Genomic DNA, 23,065 nt, shown 5'->3' with positions numbered 1-23,065 from the left:
TAAGTATTGATATATGCTACCACATGGATGAAACTTGAAAATATCATGCTAAATGAAAGAAGCCAGTCACAAAAAGCCACATGTTGTATTCCATTTATATGAAATTTCCAGAATAGGGACATCCATAGAGTGAGAAAGTAGATTAGTGATTGCCTAGGGCTGGGAATGGGGGCTGGGGGAGATAGGTCACTAATGGGTACAGGGTTTCTTTTGGGGATGATGAAAACTTCCAAAATTGACCGCAGTGATTGATGGTGGTATAATTCTGTGAATATATTAAAAATTACTGAATTATAAATTATAAAAGGGTAAATTTTATGGTATGTGGATTATATTTCAAATAAAGCTATTACAAAAGAAAGTAGGGATAAAAAAAGGAAAGAATAGTAAATGCAAAGCCCCTGGGGCCACAATGAAGTGAGTTTGAGGAGCAGAATGGTCAGTGGGTCTGGAGAATGGGAAAAGGAAAGTCTGGTAGGGGCTGGTTCACAGAAGACCTTGATTTTATTCTAAGGTCTATTTAAGGGAGTTTAAATTCTGAGGCAGGCATTGCCATCCCAAATAGTCTCAGTGCATCACCTGCTGGGCTTCTGTGTTTTTTGAAGGCCCATGACGCTGCCCCCTAGCTGTCTATACCAGTTCATAAGATATAGCTGTCCGCATTGGGAGCTGGCCGTGTTATGTGGCTTTTTAAAAATTATTATGTTCAGTTAGCCACTGTATCATTAGTTTTTGATGTAGTGTTCAATGATTCATTAGTTACGTATAACATCCAGTGCTCATCACACACACCTCCTTGAGTCTTCAGGGCTTTGCACATTTTGAAAAATTGTGTTCTATAGCAAAAAAGTAGAAATTGAATTATCAAAATAGTAAGTTCAGTTAATAATGAAAGTATGTATACCTCACATACTATCCAAATAAAGCCAGGACTCAAAGGCAAGCTCAGCGACTTTTGATAAATTTGTTTAAGCAATATGTGCCCTATATGACAGTCAAGATTATATTGGCTGGCCCACAGAGGAAAGGGCCTGATGGGTGGGGTTGTGACAAGCATTGTAATACAGCATCAAACATCGTTGCAGTTGTTTGTCCCATGCTCTGTACTCTGCTGACTTGATGGCCATGGGGTCTTGTTGCCTCATCCTCACAGGAAGGCTCTCACAGTCCTTTGTCAGGGGTGAGAACCAGCCCCTTGCAGAGATAACTGACCCCTACCTTTGCTCTTGGGGTCCCTCCACACCCGTCAAAGGGAGGAAGCTGTGTTTCCTGAGAATCTTATCGATGGCGTGCTCTGTTGCCAAGTCCTGTGACGCTGGTAGGACCCCTCCCAGTCCTCCCACCCCAGCACAGGAAAGGGCCCGTGCATTATTTACATTGTCTGGGTTTCAGAACAGGACTAGCTTTAATCAACAGCAAGAGCAGCAGTAGCAGAGTGAGTGTGCAGAAAAAAGGACTGCTAACTGAGGGAATCACACATGAAGAGGAACCTCTCAGAATGACACCTCTGTGCTGGCTGGGACTTTCTTGCCTGGTCTCTAATTCCAACTATCAGAGGAGGCTCTCACCGTAGAGAACTCTGGCCACTCTTTCCTACTTTGTATTCCCTGGCCCACATCCACTCTTGTCACAACCCTCAGAGACAAGAGGAGGGTCAGGCTTTGCAGACCTGGGTAGCCCTGAAAAAATTATAAAGGCTACTCAGATGTGTACAGTTTATAAAGTATGTAGCACACGTTTTTTCTTACTAAGTCCTCACAACAAGCCTGTGAGTTAGTCATAATAATAGCTAGCATCTCCTGAATGCCTATTCAGTGTGGATGTCCTGTATGTACAAATATGTACACATACGCACACATACACATTTATACATATATACATACATACATACATGTGTGGATATCATATATGTGTGCATATATACACACATGCATTCATACATACATACGTATGTAGGTATACATACTTATAACACTCCTGTGGTAGATATTTCCATTTTACAGATGAGCAAACTTAAATAACTTGTCCAAAGTCACAGATAGTACAGGTGCTGATGGAGGACTGATGCCTTACTACATTCCTGGAAAGACATGGTCTGCTGGTTATTCAAAGTCACTTTTTGGTTTATTTCGTAGATTGGATATAGTTCATTTGCGTGTCTTTTCTTTTTCACAGTGCCCCTCCGCTCACTGAAAAGGAAGTTGAGGTAAGTTATTTCAGTGCTTTATGAAATTTAGTGCCTGGGCTTGACTGGGTTTATTGAAAACATTCCCTTCTCTAGCCTCTGCCCCTGACGATTTTGTACAAAAGGGGTAAAGTGGACATTGTGATCAGCCCTACTGAACTGCTGAGACTCCCACCCCAGGTAATGGAAGATTTTGATAAACTTGGTCAGAGATGAGAAGGTAGCTGGAAATTCCACATTTCTTCAAGGATGGTTTACGCTCTTTAAAAGTATGACTTAGATACACACAGTTAGCTGGGAGGCTGCAGAATTGAATCAAATTTATTTCAAAATTATTAACAGATGGTCAGATTTCAAGTTTTCAACTTTGGTCCAGAGGAAGAAGTTCCCTTCTGAGGGCTCCAGACATAAGGAAGGTAGCTCAGCCAAGGGAGGAGGCTGTTCTGGCAGCTCACCAGATTTCCCTGATTCCTCCATCACTCCCCTTGGGGCCTCCTTGTCTCTGTAGGGATGCTATCCCAACAGGGTTGGGGAGTGAGCGGAGAGGAACTTGCCCGCATTTCATTCTAGTGAAGGGGTAGGGTAGATGGACAAAGAGAGTGCATCCCAGGTGAGGTGGTGAGGACCTCTGATACCAGCCTAGTTTGTTTCCAAGTCAATTATGTTGGAGTTGATAGAAGGAAGGGAGTAAGAATCTGGATGAGTCCAGAATCTCTTTTCACTCCAGGTTGGGAGGATAGAAGGTTTTATAGTCTTTATAAAGGTTTGCCACTGATAATGAGAAAATGAACATGCCCTTCCTGAGACCCAGTGGACTGGATAAGCAGAGGAAGACAGACAACGTGAAATGTCTGCCACAGATAGTAACAATTACCTTGCACACAGATATTGCACTTACAGTTCATCACACACTCATATCCATCCTTTCAACTAATCCTCCAATCAGCTCAGAGAAGTTGGTAGAGCAGGAATTAGAACAAAGGAGGAAACCAAGGGATGAACTAATTTACCCAAGGTCCCAGACCCAGTGTTTCGCAGAACCAACATATAGACCCAAATATTCTGACTAAATTCAGGACTCTATATCATGCAGCCATGAAGGGGATAACTCATGTATAGAAAAAATAAACATTGAACATTACTGATAAGTTTGACTGGACTGAGGCTTTTGTAGGACAGAAAATCCCCACCCACTGACACTGGTGAAGATGGGCTATGGGTGGTTTGTTTAACGGCCAACTCCTACCCACAGATGTATACTGACACAATCAGTGCTCAGCATGGTGACAGTGCACAGGCTTTGAAATCAAACAGTATAAGGTTGAATCCTGGCTCTACTACTCCATGTCACCTTGAACAAGTTAATGACATCTCTGGTCTCAGTCTCTTTACCCAGAAAGTGCCCATAATAGTTCCTATTGCAGAGGCTTGTTGTGAGGTTAAATGAGCCAAGGTGCACAGAACTCACAACAGTGCTAGCATATAGTAGATGCTCAATGTGGAGTATCTTCCAGTGTTGCCATCATTGTTGTTATTGGGTCAGTTCAAGGTCTTCAGTTCTGTCTGGAGATGTCTACCCACTGTGGGCCATATCACATGAACTCAGAAGTTCAGACAGAGTTAACTCACCCCCAGGGTGTAAATATGCTACCACTTGACTCAGGGCAAATGAAGAGTGTAAAAATAAAGACCATTGCTTCTTCCTGTGTAGAGGCCATCTGTCTACTTCTCCTCCCCAGTAGTTTCCTATCATGCCAGGAGTTTCATGTTTGCTCAGTCCACCTTGCAAAGTTTCATTCATGCATCCTGAATTTTTGGCATGGAAAATTTGTTCCAGAAAACTTCTCCTAACAGAATCATACCTGGCCTTATTTAATCTTGTGGAAGCTTCTTAAAGCTGCTTTCTGTGTAGAATTTATAATACTCAGGCAAGATGCTGGTTGAAGTTTGCTTTAAGTCAAAAAGGCTTACATGAGAGACTATGGACTCTGGGAAATAAACTGAGGGCTTCAGAGGGGAGGGGGGTGGGGGAATGGGATAGGCTGGTGATGGGTAGTAAGGAGGGCACGAATTGCATGGTACACTGGGTGTTATATGCAAGTAATGAATCATGGAACTTTACATCAAAAACTAGGGATGTACTGTATGGTGACTAACATAATAAAAAATAAAAATAAATAAATAAAAGGCTTACATTCTAAATGGAGTTTCTTTATTTTATTTTAATGATTTTTTATTATATTATGTTAGTCACCATACAGTACATCCCCGGTTTCCGATGTAAGGCTCGATGTAAATGGAGTTTCTTTAAATACAGTGGTTCCTAACATGATATAATAAAAAAATATCATATAAAATAAATAAATAAATAAATACAGTGGCTCCATGCAAAACCTCCAAAACTCATGTGCAATAAATCCTAGCATGAATCCAAACTGCTTACACAATCAGCTATGCTGGCCTGAGTTTACCTAAACCTAAATACAGGATGTTATTTTCTTGAAATTCGGGAAAAAGCAAAGTGTTATTCTCTTACTATTTTTCAGTAAAATGCATTTGGTCTTCTGGTTCTGGAAAGGACCTAGCATGAACCTCAGGTTACTATTTCACCATCTTTTGTGTAGTTTACTATGGATGGAGAATTTCTATTGTACACGGCTGCTTTGGTGACTGGTTCCAGGAGCTAATGTAAAATGCTCATGCAAGAAACACACCTGTGACCTTGTTCCCTGTAATAACTCCTCCTAGCATCTCTCCTACACTCTTGTTCCCAACAGAACGTGTTTGTACAACTGTCCTTGGCCTTTAGAAATGACAGCTACACTCTGGAATCTAGAATTAACCAGGCTGAAAGGGAACGCAACCTAACAGAGGAGAACACAGAGAAGGAACTGGAAAACTTCAAAGCTTCTATTACGGTAATCGTGGAGCCTGATGGAGGAATCCTTGGAGGAGGGACTGTCTCCTAGGGCTATGCCAGGTGTCCTGCTTCTCTCAGTCACCAAGTAGAGTATCCTGACATGAGAAATCAGGCCAAGGCCCTGAGTCTTCCTCAGAGAGCTTGGAGGAGCTAAGGCAGAGACCTGAAGGCCTGGTTACCTCAAGGCTATGAGTAAGGCCTCTGAGTCCTTGGCAACTTCTCAAGAGGAGGCTGGGTGACCTGGGATGGCAAAGCGAGCGCCTTAGGAACCAGAGACCTGGGTGTGATTCCCTTGTTTCAGGTCAGTCAGGTATAGAGTGTCCACATTGGGCTTCTCCAATCCCCACCCAGACCCTGCAGAGGCCACTCTTTTCGGCCAGGATGGGGACTAGGGTTTGTCTTGTGACAGCTCAATCAAGTCTTGGTATGTGAGGAACCCAGCTGATGTTCCTTATCACTTCCCAGTCCTCAGCTTCACTATGGCACCACTGTGAGCACCGAGAGACCTATCAGAAGCTGCTGGAGGATATCACTGTCCTGCACCGCTTGGCTGCGCGCCTCTCCAGCAGAGCTGAGATGGTGGGGGCCGTCCGCCAGGTGAGCCTCTTCAGCTCCCAGCCCTCTGACTAGCTCAGTTCTGCCCACAGTATCTAAAGCAATAACGTAAGCAATGACAACTACAACCACTTATTGATGTCTTCCTCTGTGCCTGACATCCTAGGTACATTATTGTGTTTTACTAAGAGTATTTCTGGTGGACCTCTAAACCTTGAGGTGTTCCTTGGTAAAAGCTTTCAGTGAACATGTAAGTTTGGGAACTGCTGTGTACTACCTTCGTTTCTTAGAGATTTCTAATACATACTGGCACCATCAAGGCTTTGAGAAATCCTATAGTGAAGAAGCCTATTTAAAACTACCTGTGTGTTTCCTAAATGTATTTGACTGAAGAACCATAAAATACTTATTTTCTCATAAAATACCTATTCAACTCCCATGGAACTAGTATTTGGCAAACATGCTTTCAGGAAAAACTGCTTCCCCACAATGAAGACATGAAACTTCAGAAGGTAATAGCACTGGTGAGTGGTAGAGCTGGGGTGCAGGCTCAGGTTTGGCTCCCTCTCAGCCACTTTGAAATCCTAAAGCACACAGGGCACCGCCCTGATCCAGGATGGTGTCATGAGATCAGACTGCCTGAAGCCTAATCTTGGCTCCACCAGGATTCACTGTGTGACCTCAGGCCAGTTACTAAGCTGTGTTCCAACTTCTCCAACCAATGCAGATGATGATGGTGTCTGTCATATAGGCTTACCATAATATTTGCAAAGCACCTAGATGTTATTATCACTGCTGCTAGGCCCATGCTTGCCTATTATGCTGCATTGGTTGCATCAGCAGGGTGTTCCTGGGACAGAGCCTAGAGCTGTTCTTGTGGAATGAAGGAAGGACAAGCCACTGGGCTGTCCCAACCCTGTGTTCTTCTGGGGAAAGGGCACCTGACTCAGCAGCACACCCAGGAAGTCATTCTGGCTGGGAGAAGCAACAAAGGGAGAGCTCAAGGGATGGGGCTATCTCCAGGAAGCTTCCCTGACCCATTCTCTCAGCAGAGATGACTTTTCTACCTCTCATCTCCTGAGGCATTGTGGCTGGGCTTGTTCTTGTCCTCCCTGAGTGCCAGTGCCTGAGTCCCCCTCTCAGCTCACACCACAGACAGCAAACTCTCAGAGCTGCCCTGTTGAATCTAAGATTGGCCCCTGTATCCTTTTAATTCTCCCAGCCCACAGGCTAACTCAGAGCAAACAAGTGCCAACAACCCTTTCCTCCAATTGCCCTGTGCGCTCATGCTCTCCTTTCCTGCAGGAAAAGCGCATGTCAAAGGCAACAGAAGTAATGATGCAGTATGTGGAGAATCTGAAGAGGACGTATGAGAAAGACCATGCAGAGCTCATGGAGTTTAAAAAACTTGCAAATCAGAATTCAAGCCGCAGCTGTGGCCCCTCTGGTAAGGAACTGGGCTCCTGCCCCCATCTTGGCCCTGCAGTGTGGGTCCCTGATGGCTCTAGGCCAGGATCACATCCATCGGTGCAGCCTGAGGAGTTCTAGTTGAGCAAGGCTCATTGCCTTTGTCCGGTGCTGCCCATAGGCGCCTCACAGCAACTATTTTGGTGAGCCTAGGGACCTCGAACCAGGAAATATGAACAGTCCCAAAGCAACTCCTGACACAATTAACCACACCAGTTGACCACGGATATGAAGCCATAGGCTGCAAGAGCTCACTCTACTTTGTGAGAAGGACAGAACCCAGACCTTATAGTCTTTGTGCTTTGGGGCCAACATGTACTAAGGAATTTGGACTTTATCCTAGAAAGCATCATGGATCCAACCAGATTTTGGTCAGGGAAATGATATGTTCATACATGCAGTTTAGAATGTTCCACTGATTACAGTGTGGCAGTTACATTAGTGGGATAGAGTCAGAGATAGGGAACCCACAAAGCTGCTATTACAATAGTCCAGGTGAGAGATGAGTCTGGGCAGTGGGAGTGGCATGAGATCCTGGCTAAAGGAGATATTGCTGAGATAAATAGACTCGTGGGCAAGACAAATGTTTTAAAGAAATACTCTTTTAAAAAATGTTCTATACACTTGCTTTAGGAGCACAGAGGTGATTCTGCTTGAGGGAGTCAAGGAAGGTTTTACAGAGTGATGGCATCTGGACAGTGTTTCAAAGTAAAAATAGGCATTCTCCATGTAAGAAGGGGAAATATACCCCAGGTAGAGGAAACAGCATGTACAAGGATGTAGGGCTGGAATGGAAAGGGTATGAAACAAAGAATTTGATGTGGTTACAGTGTTGGAGTGTGATGATGACAGTTTGGAGGTAAGCCTTGGTAGGCCGGGGCCACATACCAGGCCATCCTAATAATTTGGACCTTTGTCCTCAAGGCTATGAGGAGGCACTGGTGAGTTTATACCATCTAACATGGTCAGATTCTACTTCTTCTGAGAGTACTTGTCTGACTTCAGAGTGGGCAATACATTAGGAGAGTGTAGACACTGGGATCTGGAGAGACAGGTCAAGGAGGCACTTGCAGCAATCCAGGATGAGGAAGACGGTGACTTGGACCAGGATCTCTCCTTGAGAGCCAGGGTCTAGGCTCTGGCTGATGAGGATGGTGCTAGCAGGAGAAAACAGACCTTTTAGTGACCGGAATCCTTGTGGAATGCAAACATCCGTGTTACCAAAAGCAGGAGGAGGGAAAGTATAACAGATGGAGAAACCTTTATAAACAGGAGGTTTCACAAGTTTCCTGGGGAATATCAGTGACACTTTCCAGAGTCCAAAGGCAGTGTACACATGCTCCAGACTGTCTGCTTTGGATCTTGGCAGCAAGACTCCTGACCCACATGCATCTGGGCCTATAGCAAACTAGTTTCTCTCAGTGTTGGGAGTTGGGGAAGTTGCCACTAAAGAAACTGTAATATGTGGGCTCTTGCATTATTGCCCTGGAAGGTGCAAGGTCTGCTGTAAACTGCCCTATCCAAGATTTATGAAGTGAACAGTTACCCATGAGTTTCATTAATTCATGCTAAAAACATTTTTTGAGCTCCTTTGCTGTGCCCCACATGATACTAAATATAGAAGTAAAGGGCACATGGTCACTGAGATCCAAAGGAACTCCCAGCCCTTGCAAAGGGCAGAGCAGTATAACCAGCCCAGTGACAAATGCAAGTAGATTCTTATAGGGAGCATAATGCAGAGTCCCACATTCAGTCTGGGGACATGAGAAAGTGCTTACAATAAGAAAGGAGATGGTAGATGAGTCTTAAATGGTGACTAAGTGTTTTTCAGACATTTGTTCCCATTTCACTGTTTCTCAGCCTGGGCTGGGGTAGAGGGGCCAGCATCCACCTAACAGGTGTGTCCATTAGATACTCAGTGACCATTCCCTAATAATGTTGGTTTTTAAGCCTTTACATGACTTCTAGCAATCTTTTTCTATGCCTGAGACTCTGAAGACTACAGTGAAATAAAAATATCTCTGATTTGAAGAAAGGTGATACACACGTAAAAAAATCACTTTTTCCCCTGAATATTAAACATACTGATTGTCTACATTTTGGGTTATTTCCTTAAGATAGATTTCCAAAAGTATAAATACTGGCTTGGGGGAAAGAAATTTTTATAAGGCTCTTAAAGCCAACTATTTTCAAATAACCCATTGATATTTCCATTTAATGGGTAACAATAGTGCTCAGTTCATTGTGCCATTGACATTCTTGTCCTTTAAAAATATTTTTGACTTTGATAGGCCAAGATTATATCTCATCTCATAGTTTTAATTTGTATTTTTTGCCTTTTGAATTGTTTGCTGGACATTTGTAGTTCCACTTTTATAAATTCTCTAATTATATCTTTTGCCTGCTTGTAAGATTGGCATTTTATTAATTTGTATGAATGCTTCAATATATAAAAAATATTTTCTGGTTCTGCTATTTTGGCTGACTGGAAAACTTGAAACTCCTTGACCACAAGTACTTAGACATTTCTGCTGGATAAAATAAAGCAAACATTAGTTTAAAAGAACAGCTGAATCTACAGGAAAAGAAATTGAAATACTCAGATACAAGAAAAGAAAAGAGAACTGAAACCTGCAGCTTCCTTGGGGACACGAGTCAGCTTCAATTATCTGGGGGCTGAGCTTTTGCACTTGCATGCAATATGAGATATCTCGGACACCTATGACAGAGAGTTGACTTTGAGACTCTCATAGAAAGTTAAGATTTTCCAAGGACTGCATCTTTAGAGAACTTGAACAAGAAAAAAACAGTTGCCAAACAGCAGAGACACAAATCAAGGAAGTCTGTTTCACTCTGTAGTAGGAAAAATACTTTCTGCTTCCTCGTAGGAAAAATGTATGCCATGACAGAAGTTGTGGTGCAATATGCAGAGAATCTGAAAAGAACATCACAATGAAGTCTGTAGGAACACTGTCAGAAACATAAAGCCACTCTGGAGAGGCACACCCTTCACCCAGGACACACAAGATTCCTCTAACTGAAGCCTCACTAAAGATGATCTTACAGTATAGAATTATAAAATACATAAGAAAACAATCCACCTTGAACAAGAATCATCAGACACACTAAACAATAGGATTCTATCCTAAGGATTACAGAAAATAAAATGATCGGATAATTTTTTAAAGGTATGTTTAAAAATTATTAGAGGCATCAAACAATGAATCAAAAACATGAGAATAAAATACAATTATCAAAAAAAGAATAAAATAGAACTAGAAATGAGGAACAGAATCATGGAAATTAACAACTCAGTAGTTTAGGTGTGGTAGGTACTATAGTGGTGGTAGTTACTATTGTGGGGATTCTAAATTTTCTCCTTTTGGGCACACTTCTCCATGCCCTTGAAGTTAGGTGATGCCATGTGATTTGTCAAATAAAATGTGAGCAGAAGGACATGTGTCACCTTTGAATTGAAGCCTTTAAGAAAATAGTGTGCAGGGGTGCCCGGGTGGCTCAGTTGGTGAAGTGTCTGCCTTCAGCTTGGGTCATGATCCTGGAGTCCTGGAATCGAGCCCCACATCGGGCTCCCTGCTCAGCGGGGAGTCTGCTTCTCTGTCTCCCTCTGCCTCTCCCCCCTGCTCATGCTCTCTCTCTCAAATAAATAAAATCTCAAAAAAAAAAAAAAAGAATGAAAGAAACTAGTGTACAATTTACCCCATGTTTCTTCCTCCTCACATGACAATCATCACTGCTCCAGAATAGAAGTTCCATTAATCTGACTCCAGAGCGAGGAAATGCGGAGCAGAGCCTGCTGCCAACTCAGAAGCAAATGGACATGTAACATAAGGAAGAAATAAATTTTTATTGTTATAAGTGACCAAAACTTTGGGGTTGTTTATTATGGTAGCATAACCTAGCTTATTGGTACAACATTTAAATCAGATTGGGAACAGTTGAGGAAAAAAAATTAGTTAAGTGAAGATAGATTTGAGGAATTTGCTCAAAATGCAGTTCAGAGGGATAAACTGATTAAACATATGAAAGGAATGTTGTATTATAAGATATGGGATAGAGTATAAAATGAGAAAGTTCCAAATATGTTTATTAGCAGATCCACAAGAGGAGAAAGGGAGAGAGAAAATATTCAAAAAGATTTTCCAGAATCTGAGAATTTCCCAAAACTAAAGAAAGACATGAATCACTGGATTCAGAAAGAACAGTGAATTCCAAGAAGAAATAAAAACACATCAAAGATGAAGTGGAAATTTTTAAAGTAACCAGAGAGGAGAGAGAGGATTTACAAAAGACTGATAATTCTCAATAGCAATAGTGGTACCAAAAGGTAATGAAGTAGGGTGGGGGAATGGGGTAACTGGGTGATGGACATTAAGTAGGACATAACCGTCAACCTAGAAAAAATATAACCAGCTAAACTATGATGCCAGCTTGAAGGCTAGGTAAAGATATTTTGAAACAACAACTGAGAAAGTTTAACTCTCATAGATCCTTGCCAAAACAACAAGGATGGATGTACTTAGGGAGAAACAAAATTGAGATAAAAAAAAAAAGGAGTAGGATGCAAAAAGGAATGTTGATCAGACATTTGTAAATGTGGGTAAATCTAAACAAGCATTTACTATATAAAACAACAGTCATAATAATATGAGATTACAAAAACAAAGTGAAAAATACTGAAAAGCAATATAATATGAGATTTGAGGGAGTTACTGTTTTAGGGTTTCATTAGGAAAAGAACAGAAATTGTGATTAATTTAAAAATTAAAGTCATGTAATATGTTACAAACTTAAGTGGGCACACTAAAGATTAGAACTAAAATTTATAACTAAAATGTATACATTATAAAATTTATAAACCAATATGCAGGGTGGAAAGGGTGGGAAGGAAAAAAATATCAATGAAGTGAGGTAAATAGAAAAATGGAAAAACTAGCTATGTGCTTTTTAAGAGACACATCTAAAATACATGGATAAGAGGGATAAACAGATATACAAGCTAGAGGATACTGGTCAAACTGAAACTGAAACTGAGCTTTTAAAAACCTTTCTCTGTACATATTGGTGTTTTCTGGTGGCAGTATTATCCAGGTGTGGTGCAAAAACATTTTATATAAATTATATCACTTAACGTATACACTAAGGAGATGAAAATCCTGGGGTGCTAGTTTCCTTCATTCCAAATTGTTTTATACATGACTTACTGAAATCACTCTGTCAACAAGTGTCCATTCTTTACTGATACTGCATATTCTTTGTTCATAATTTCCCTGACTGTACATCTCTTAAATGAGCAATAAACAACCCAATAAGCTTTGGTATTGCTACAAGTAGTTTTTCACACACTCTCCAGGGCATTACCAGAAACTGTACAGTGGTGTCAGGGGGATATCAGAGGTCCAAGATGGGCTTCTCACAGTGCCCAGAGGAGTTAGGATAAAAGTTCTGTCCAGAAAAGCCCCACTCCGCAGACAACTGTTTCAGGGGGTAGTGTCAAACACCTAGGCTCTTGGGCTATCCCTTGAGGGCGAGTTCTCACCAATCAGTACCTCTGCTTAGTTTCGGGCTATCCCTTTTCTGCTAGAGCCTACTCTGAAAACTTACCTGAGTTCTCTTCTCTGTTCCTTCTTGCTGCAGAAGATGGAGTCCCTCGAACAGCGCGGTCCATGTCCCTCACACTGGGAAAGGTATGCATGCTCAAGGAATACCAGGGGAATTACGATGGAAGTTTCACAGTCACCAGAAAGTCATTCATGCTTGAATCCACAGATGCCCAAGAACCTCTGGACAGACTCTCTAATTCAGCTTACCACACTTGCTAGTTTGTCCTTCAGTCTTCCCTTGCTCATGGTTTCCCTGACTATACCATCCCCCAAATGCAAATGAACATGGAATGATGCATAATCCTTGGTATTCCTATCATTTTCATATACTTTCCAGGGTGTAACCCAGAGACTGGGGGTCATTTTTGTTCCATTTCTTTAGGATATAAGCTAAAATAAGAATATGTCAAGAAATCACTCACCACTAATAGAAAACTTGAATCAACTTTGGCCACTCTTTCCACACCAACCCTCAACACTATCACTATCCCAAAGCCAAACTATCCAGTGAATGTAATTATAGCATTAGGAACTAGTAGGCATTTTCCAGGCCTTTCTCAACTGTGGGTGCTGCTCCTTCCCTAACAATGGTCACTTCTCTTCCCACAGAACATGCCCCGCCGGAGGGTCAGTGTTGCAGTGGTTCCCAAGTTTAATGCCCTGAACATGGCTGGCCAAACTCCCAGCTCATCACCCATCCCCTCCTTACCAGCCCTGGTGAGTATGATGATGCCTACCTCCCAGCCCTTTTCAACCTTTCCCTCAGGCTCACTACTATGGGGGTGACCTAGGTGGGGGCAGGGTCAACAAGGAGAGGAAATTCTCAGCACAGATCTTGGAGTATGGGCTCAAAAAGCTCAATATAGACCAGGTCTCATGTCTTCCACTGCCCGGAGAAGAAGACTCAGTATCCTTGAGAAGGTGCTGGAAGCTCAAAGAATGTTCTTTAAAAATGATAGCTCTTTCCATGCTTAAACCACAATCCTCCAAGCTGGGTATAGTGTTTTTTTCCACTCTGCAGTAGAATTAAATGCCTGAAGGTTGCATTATGTAATAAGTAGTAGGGCTGAGCTTTTAACCCAAGGCTTTCTGATTCCATGGCCCAAGTTCTTAAACCCAGTGTTATCCTGAATCAATTCATTGCAGCATTGAGAAATGAAACTACCAGACTGCCCATTAATAAGAGAGTGGTTAAATATAGACAGCCCTAAAAAGGGGTTTCTATGAAATTGTTAAAAATAACATGAAAAATGTCCATAATTTATTATTAATAAAAAGGAATTAAAAACAGTATATGCAGAATTCTGTTCGGTAGGGTTTTTTTTTTTTTAAGAGTATTTTTCTATGTGTAGACGTAGCAAATTCTGGAAGAATATATGTAAAACTATTAATAATGGTTATCCCTGGGCAATGGTAAAACCACAGGTGATTTTTATCTTCTTCCTGATGCCTTTTTTATTTCTATAATAAGAATCTATTGCTAATAGAAAAAATTCATTTTAATTATTTTAAACATATACAGTTCCTATAAAACAAAATATTTTCTACATCCCAGGCTTTTGTGGATCTGGTTAATACTATTTAAAACTTTTCTAATTCTTTCTTCAGTTGCTTCTCTATTCTGTGTCCATGACCAGCACTACTCTATAAGGCAATCTGATTATATAAGCAATAGGTAAAGTAGATTCAAGCTCTGTTGTGCCAGTAGGTAGCAATAGCTTTTTTTACCTCTTTTTCAATCATCTTTGAAATTATCCTAAACTCCCAAATCACTCACTAAAACAAAGAAACCTAAAAGAAAATTTTTTGAAGGAGCTTAGGGAGGGCTAGTTAGTGTGTTTAATAGACCTATTTCCAATACTATCCTAAATATAAGAAAATTATTTCAAAATATGTAGTTGGCCCTTGAACAATGCAGGGGTTAGGGGCACCCACCCCCATGCAGTTGAAAATCTGCATATAACTTCAACTCCCCAGAAACTACTGATGATTGGAAGGCTTACAAATAACATAGTTAATTAACACATATTTTGCAAGTTATATGTATTATATACTGTAGTCTTATACTAAAGTAAGCTAGAGAAAAGAAAATGTTATTAAGAAAATCATAAGGAGACCATAGCCTCTCATGGGTCATCTCCCTCTCCGATTTCCCCTTTCAGTTTTCCCTTCCTTCCCCTAATGTCCTCCATGCTATTCCTTATGTTCCACATATGAGTGAAACCATATGATAATTGTCTTTCTCTGCTTGACTTATTTCACTTAGCATAACAATCTGAGGGTTTCAGAGGGGAGGGCGGTGGGGTGAGTGGGGTAGCCCGGTGATGGGTATTAAGGAGGACATGTGTTACAATGAGCACTGGGTGTTATACACAAATAATGAATCATGGAACACTACATCAAAAACTAATGAGGTACTGTATGGTGACTAACATAACATAATAAAAATAAATAATTAATTAAAAAAAGAAAATCATAAGGAAGAGAAAATACATCTATAGTTTTGTACTATATTTAAAATCCATATATAAGTAGACCTGCATAGTTCAAACCTGTGTTGTTCAAGGGTCAACTGTATATTCCTTTAGACTAAAAGTTGGCTACCAGGGATATGCATTAAAATCACACAAGGTACTTCTAAAACATTGCCCAGGCTTCACCCCAAGATTCTGAATTGGATCAGTACTTGAAATCTCCCCCAGTGATTCGAAGGTGCAGCCAGAATTGAGAACCATTTCTTAGACCAAATCTGTTGTAACAAAATAATGAAGTAGCCCTGTGGAACTTATTATAAAGACATTTCTGATGGCTTGGGGTTTTAGTAATGACAGGCATCTCCTGAGGATTATGCTTAGAGCTGTACCTCCAGGGCAGCGATGGGCTATGTTTGCTAGGAGGCCTACTGGTATTTAGTCCAAGTCAGTAAACAGGGGACTGAGGGAAAACTGAGGCTCTGCTCCAGAATGGGGCCTCAAAAATTCTTCACTCAGGGAAACTTAGGAGGAGAAGGAAAAGGCGCAAGTCGCATGGGCCTCAGGGGGCACTAAGGAATAGAGGACAGGGAAGGCCTATTGCCTGGGTTCAGATGCACATCAGCAAGCATGGTGAATGGGACAGCAGCAGCCCATTCACCGCATCATCAGACATAGCAACTCTGGCTTCGTCCTTCCTAGCTGATCTTCAATTGTCTGTCTCCTGTTTTTCATTCAGTCAGAATCACCCAACGGGAAAGGCAATCTACCAGTCACCTCAGCACTGCCTGCACTTTTGGAAAAGTAAGTTTGTTGATTTTCCTCTTCACTTTGGGGATCTCTGAGAAAATTCTCCCCATTCACCTTTCCTCCCATCCTGACTCCCAAAATGTGATGGAAAGCAAATTAAGTTCTAAGGGAAATAAGTGGGACTCTGAAACCCACAGAGATTTCAGAGTCAGTTTGCAATCTGGACCAGGAAGATGCTGTGGCTGAATGCAAGGGTACCTCAATTTCAGAAGAGCCCAGAGGAGACGGACACCTTCTCTGTTGGTTAGAATTCTTTGGGCTACAGATACAAGAAGCCCCAACTCTAAGGGACTTAAATAGTAAGTCCAGAAGTAGGGCTTTTCCAGGTATAGTACAGCAGGGCCCCTACGTGGCCTCTATAATTTCCTTGCCTGCTTCTGCCCACTTGGTATGTTGACTTCATCAGCAGGCTTATGGCAAATGCTACTATTTCTAAGTATTCTATCCAGACATGTAGTATTTAGAAGAGGACTATCTCTTCCCATGCTTCTTTTTTATGAACAAACGAAGAAACTTTTTTTTTAGTCTTCCTTATCTTGTTAGTAAATTTGGAACATAGTTCCTTTCTAAACCAAACACAGGCTTTGGGAATGGGATTGTCATCATGGGCTTAAACTCTGCCCTGGAGATGCGGTCAGCTTCCCATGAAGCAAAGTGGCTCTCTGAAGAAGAGCAAATTCCTGAGCAAAATCACATTGCTGTGAGGAAACAGGTAGGAGATTGAGTACTGGAGTGGCAATGAATAGTGCCTGCCATGCCTAATTTTTCTAGGCATCTAAGCAATTTGCAGGTCTTTTCATCCTCAGCCAGAGCAAGGCAGGCTGTTTTTACACTCAGAAGAGTTTATAACTTGCTTTTCAAATTCTTTCATTTGCTTGCTGGAAAACATCTGGATCACAGCTGTCACCTCTCAGAACTTTCACCTTGTGTCTTTTCTCACTTGGTAGAACATACACCTTTATTCTTCTTTGCCTTAAGACAGCTTTAGTCCTTCATTTTTCATTGCTTGAATAGTTTTGCTTGACCTGACCAGGAAAGTCTTTGTTGGGTCCCTTTTCAATACAAACACTATTTCAGAATAGTTTTGCTTGACCTGACCAGGAAAGTCTATGTTGGGTCCCTTTCCAGTACAGACAAGTTCCCAAGCTCCGCATCCCCCAGACTCAGCCTGTTTTACTCACCTCTCAGTATATGCAACCACCAACCTATCACTAAGTGACTCACCCACTTTAGTCTTGAAGTTTGTCCAGGAATTCCTTACTTTGACACCTCACCCTGTGTAAGCATACAGGTCCTTCATGTTGTGTAGAGCATTTTTGTTTCTATCGTTATTTCCTTATTTTCTCGATCATTACAAAGAAATTGTAAAGGGTGACAAACTAACAACCATGTGGAAGTAACCAAGATTACAAAGATATATCAAGTCCCTAGAGTCATAATGTCTACTCCATGATCTCTGAATCTCTCCAGAAATGGTTACTTGATGCCCTGAGTGAGAAGCACGCTAAAATTCTCCCTTCCAATCCTGCCTTTGGGTGCATGAACCCCCTTCTCCAAAAGGGCCCCTAACAAGGGCCCCCCAACAAGGCCCCATTCTCTATTCTTGGCCTATAGAACCAATCAAGGAAAAAGATCTATGTCCCCAGTCTTTGAAAAAGACTCTAATCATGATGGAGCAGGGCCTGGACTCTGTAGAACTATTGCTCATGCCAGCTGAAAGCTTCAATCTGAGGCAGTGGAGATCATCAAGAACCTGAGCTATCCTTGGTAGGAGAAAGTGAGATACAAAATTAAGGACAGCAAGCAATGACCCCAAATCAGAAGTGACAACGAATGAGGATCAATGGTGGTATCACCATTCCAAGAGTTTAGAACCAGGAGAGACAGGGACAGGTGAGAATTGAGACAAGTCAACCAATAAGCTCAAAGAAGGTATCTGTAGCTCACTCTCTTCTACCCAGAGAGACCACCATGATTTTTACTCATGCTGTGGCTGACTTGCCTACTGGGAATACACCCAGTCTATAAAGATGCTGCAAAAAAGGGGAGGACATATTCAAAAGAGGAGGGATTCTAACACTAACAATAGCTTCCCCCTTCTGGATTTATGAAAGGTGCTAAGTGATTTCCATCTGAATTCATGAAACTGGAAATACTAATAGATTGCCAAGAGGCTAACAATGAGACAATCTGTGAATTAAAATAAATTCATATCTTCTGTTTCAACACAAGTACAGTCAATTCTAGCTACCTTCTCCATATTGTTAAAGAGAAAAATATGCATTGTAAGTTAATATACATTGCTTTCCAGATTGTTATATTTCACTTGATTTAAAGTGATTTCACATTGCCCCAAGTATACAGTGACCAGGCAGGAAGGGAACAGGCTAAGCATGTAGAAAGATAATAAGAAGATCAAATTACCTGTGGCTACTTCTCAAGCAAATACCTGAGAGCTGACTGCATTTCCCAATGTGATTTGAAAGAATTCTGAGTGTTGCTATTGTAGGTCACTTCATTAAATTGTTCTTCATTCAGGGAGGGTCTAGGGATATGTAGAATTAGAGGTAAATACACAGAGTAATATTTAAAGTTAATCTTAGGGAGGGAAAAAGATGGCGGAGGAGTAGGGGTCCCCTTTTTCAGCTGGTCCCCTGAGTCAAGCTGGATATGCACCAGACCATCCTGAAAACCCACGGAATCAGCCTGAGACGCAGGAAGATACATCTGGATCTCTACAAATGAACATCTCCAGTGCTGAGTATTGAGGTATGAAGCGGGGAGCTGTGAAGCCGCGCACAGATATCGGAAGATAAACAGAAGGGGGAGGGAGCCGCCACACTCAGGCGCCGGGAAGCAATAGTCTCCTGCACTGGGGAGCGGCCGGACTCGCGGCTGACACCCGCGAGAGAGCAGACTGAGACCGTGAGCCTGGGAACGCGTGTGACCAGACTGAAAACCGGAGCTCCGGAGCGCTCACTGGAACCGGAATAAAACCGGGAGCTCGGGAGTGCGAGCGCGACCAGACTGAAAACTGGCATTCCGGAGCGCGCTCGAACCATACTGAAACAGAGAGCTCGGGAGCGCACACGGGAACTGGGGGCGGCGGGAAGTGTTAGTAGCACAAAGGACAGAGATGTGCAGGCCCTGGAAGTGAGGGCTGGGACACCGGCTGTGGGGCACACAACCCAGGACACTGCAGGGTTTTTGGCAGCACCGACAGAGTTAAAGAGGCCAAGAGAGCTCAGTGGAGAGTGGACTGCGATCTCTCTGTTCTGAGACAGAGGCTAGGATACAGCCACTGCTGCTCTGACTCTCAGAAGAGTCACAGAAAACCACCAGGGAAAGCCGCCAGAGAACAAAAGCCCAGAAATACCAGCTCACATTGTGCCCATCCCCATCCCCCTTCGCAGGGGACAGGGAGACTCTACCCAAACAGGGTTGCCTGAATATCAGCGTGGCAGACCCCTCCCCTAGAAGGCAGGCTGAAAAATCAAGAAGCCCACATCTCTAAGGTCCCTATAAAACAAGTGCACACTGCCTGGGTCCTGGTCAATAATTTGGGCTCTGGGAAACCCCACAACTTCTCCTCATCAGAATGATGAGAAGGAGAAAGCCCCCTCAGCAAAGAAAAGATAATGAGTCTGTGGCCTCTGCCACAGAACTGATGGATATGGATATAACCAAATTATCAGAAATGGAGTTCAGAGTAACAATGGTCAAGATGATGTGTAGAGTTGAAAAAAATAGTAACGAAAATATTAACGAGAATATAGAATCTTTAAGGGCAGAAATGAGAGCAAATCTGGCAGAAATTAAAAATGCTATGAATCAAATGCAGTCAAAACTAAATGCTCTGATGGCCAGGGTAAATGAGACAGAAGAACGAATTAGTGAATTGGAGGATGGGATGGTAGAAGAGAAAGATAAAACAGAAACGTGGCTCAAAAAAAATCCAATCTCAAGAATGTAGATTACGGGAGATTACTGACTCAATGAAATGTTCCAATGTCAGACTCATCAGCATCCCCGAGGGGGTGGAGAAAGAGAGAGGTCTAGAAGAGATATTTGAACAAATTGTAGCTGAGAACTTCCCTAATCTAGCAAAGGAAACAAGCATTCGTGTCCAAGAGGCAGAGAGGACCCCTCCCAAGCTCAACCATGGCAAACCTATGCTGCGTCACGTCATAGTGCAATTCGCAAATATTAGATCCAAGGATACAGTATTGAAAGTGGCCAGGGCGAAGAAATTTCTCACATATAGAGGCAAAAATATCAGAATAACGTCAGACCTGTCTACACAGACCTGGAAAGAGAGGAAGGGTTGGCAGGATATTTTTAAAACTCTAGCCAAGAAAAACATGCAGCCAAGGATCCTTTAGCCGGCAAGGCTGTCATTCAGAATTGATGGAGAGATAAGGACCTTCCAGGATCGGCAGAAACTGACCAAATTTGTAACCACAAAACTAGCCCTACAGGAGATATTAAGGGGGGTTCTATAAGAGTAAAAAGGCCCCAAGAGTGATACAGAACAGAAATTTACAATCTATATAAACAAAGACTTCACAAGCAACATGACATCATTAAAATCATCTCTCTCAATAATCACTCTCAATGTGAATGGCCTAAATGTGCCCATAAATGACACAGGGTTGCAGATTGGATAAAAAGACATGACCCATCCATTTGCTGTCTACAAAAGACTCATCTTGAACCTAAAGATACATCCAGACTGAAAGTGAAAGGGTGGAGGACCATTTTTCATGCCAACGGACCTCAAAAGAAAACTGGGGTAGCAATTCTCATATCAGACAGATTAGATTTTAAACTAAAGACTGTTGTTAGAGATACAGAAGGACACTATTCTTAAAGTATATATCCAACAAGTGGATATGACAATTATAAATATCTATGCCCCCAACAGGGGAGCAGCAAGATACACAAGCCAACTTTTAACCAGAATAAAGAGACACATAGATAAGAATACATTAATAGTAGGGGACCTCAACACTCCACTATCAGCAATAGACAGATCACCTAAGCAGAAAATCAACAAAGAAATAAGAGCTTTGAATGATATACTAGACCAGATGGACCTCATAGATATATACAGAACACTACACCCCAGAACAACAGAATACTCATTCTTTTCGAATGCACATGGAACTTTCTCCAGAATAGACCATATACTGTGTCACAAAACAGGTCTCAACTGATACCAAAAGACTGAAATTATTCCCTGCATATTCTCAGACCACAATGCTTTGAAATTGGAACTTAATCACAAGGAAAAATTTGGAAGAAACTCAAACACTTGGAAACTAAGAACCATCCTGCTCAAGAATGATTGGGTAAACCTGGAAATTAAAAATCAATTTAAACAATTTATGGAGGGGTGCCTGGATGGCAGAGCGGTTAGGCGTCTGCCTTTGGCTCAGGGCGTGATCCCAGCGTTATGGGATCGAGCCCCACATCAGGCTCCTCTGCTGTGAGCCTGCTTCTTCCTCTCCCACTCCCCCTGCCTGTGTTCCCTCTCTCGCTGGCTGTCTCTATCTCTGTCGAATAAATAAATAAAATATTTTTTAAAAAAAAACAATTTATGGAGACCAATGAGAATGAAAACACAATGGTCGAAAACCTATGGGACACAGCAAAGGCAGTCCTAAGGGGGAAAATACATAGCCATCCAAACCTCACTCAAAAGATCAGAAAAATCTAAAATGCAGTTTTTATATTCTCACCTTAAGAAGCTGGAGCTGGAACAGAAGAACAGGCCTACCCCACGCACGAGAAAGCAGTTGATCAAGATTAGAGCAGAGATCAATGAATTAGAAACCAGGAGCACAGTAGAGCAGATCAACAGAACTAGAAGCTGGTTCTTCAAAAGAATAAATAAGATCGATAAGCCACTGGCCAGACTTTTTCAAAAGAATAGAGAAAGGACCTAAATTAATAAAATTATGAATGAAAGAGGAGAGGTCACAACCAAAACCAATGAAATAGGAAGGATCATTAGAAACTTTTATCAACAGCTTTATGCCAATAAATTAAACAACCTGGAAGAAATGGATGCCTTCCTGGAAACCTATTAACTACCAAGACTGAAACAGGAAGAAATTGATTTTTTAAACAGACCGATTAGGGGCACCTGGGTGGCACAGTCGTTAAGCATCCGCCTTCAGCTCAGGGCGTGATCCCAGCATTCTGGGATCGAGCCCCACATCAGGCTCCTCTGCTAGGAGTCTGCTTCTTCCTCTCCCACTCCCCCTGCTTGTGTTCCCCCTCTCGCTGGCTGTCTCTCTCTCTGTGTCAAATGAATAAATAAAATCTTTAAAAAAAATAAAATAAACAGACCGATTAGTTAGGAAGAGATTGAAGCAGTGATCAAAAACCTCCCCAAAAACAAGAGTCCAGGGCCTGAGGCATTCCCCGGGGAGTTCTACCAAACGTTCAAAGAAGAAATAATACCTATTCTCCTGAAGCTGTTTCAAAAATAGAAACAGAAGGAAAACTACTAAACTCATTCTATGAAGCCAGTATTACCTTGATCCCCAAACTAGGCAAAGACCCCATCAAAAAGAATTACAAACCGGTATCCCTGATGAATATGGATGCCAAAATCCTCAACAAGATCCTAGCTAATAGGATCCAACAGTACATTAAAAGGATTATCCATCATGACCAAGTGGGATTCATCCCTGGGATGCAAGGGTGTTTCAACATTCGCAAATCAATCAGTGTGATATATCATATCAACAAGAAGAGTCAAGAACCATATGATCCTCTCAATTGATGCAGAAAAAGCATTTGACAAAATACAGCATCCTTTCCTGATCAAAACCCTTCAGAGTGTAGGGATAGAGGGTACATTCCTCAATTTCATAAAAACCATCTATGAAAAGCCTACAGCAAATATCATTCTCAATGGGGAAACGCTGGAAGCCTTTCCCTTAAGATGAGGAATATGACAAGAATAATAGCCCACTCTCACCATTATTATTCAACATAGTACGAGAAGTCCTTGCAACAGCAATCA

General features: G+C 41.9%; 1 protein-coding gene across 4 annotated transcripts in view; it reads left to right on the top strand.

Moving 5' to 3' along the window:
• Positions 1 to 23,065, top strand: part of IRAG1 (inositol 1,4,5-triphosphate receptor associated 1) — an 82,767-nt gene that overhangs the window by 39,784 nt on the left and 19,918 nt on the right. For all 4 annotated transcript variants that reach the window (XM_008683771.2, XM_040630780.1, XM_040630778.1 and 1 more), the window contains 7 exons: positions 2,176 to 2,206; positions 4,963 to 5,103; positions 5,571 to 5,702; positions 6,966 to 7,107; positions 12,783 to 12,832; positions 13,358 to 13,465; positions 15,959 to 16,023. In XM_008683771.2, coding sequence (XP_008681993.2) covers positions 2,176 to 2,206; positions 4,963 to 5,103; positions 5,571 to 5,702; positions 6,966 to 7,107; positions 12,783 to 12,832; positions 13,358 to 13,465; positions 15,959 to 16,023 — 669 coding nt within the window. The remainder of the gene's footprint in view (positions 1 to 2,175; positions 2,207 to 4,962; positions 5,104 to 5,570; positions 5,703 to 6,965; positions 7,108 to 12,782; positions 12,833 to 13,357; positions 13,466 to 15,958; positions 16,024 to 23,065) is intronic.

This window comes from Ursus maritimus, unplaced genomic scaffold (genome assembly GCF_017311325.1).
Source record: "Ursus maritimus isolate PB19 unplaced genomic scaffold, ASM1731132v1 scaffold_16, whole genome shotgun sequence".
In the NCBI taxonomy this organism is placed as follows: Eukaryota; Metazoa; Chordata; class Mammalia; order Carnivora; family Ursidae; genus Ursus; species Ursus maritimus.
Note: the sequence above shows the minus strand (reverse complement) of the source record. Positions and strands in the feature narration are given on the sequence as shown.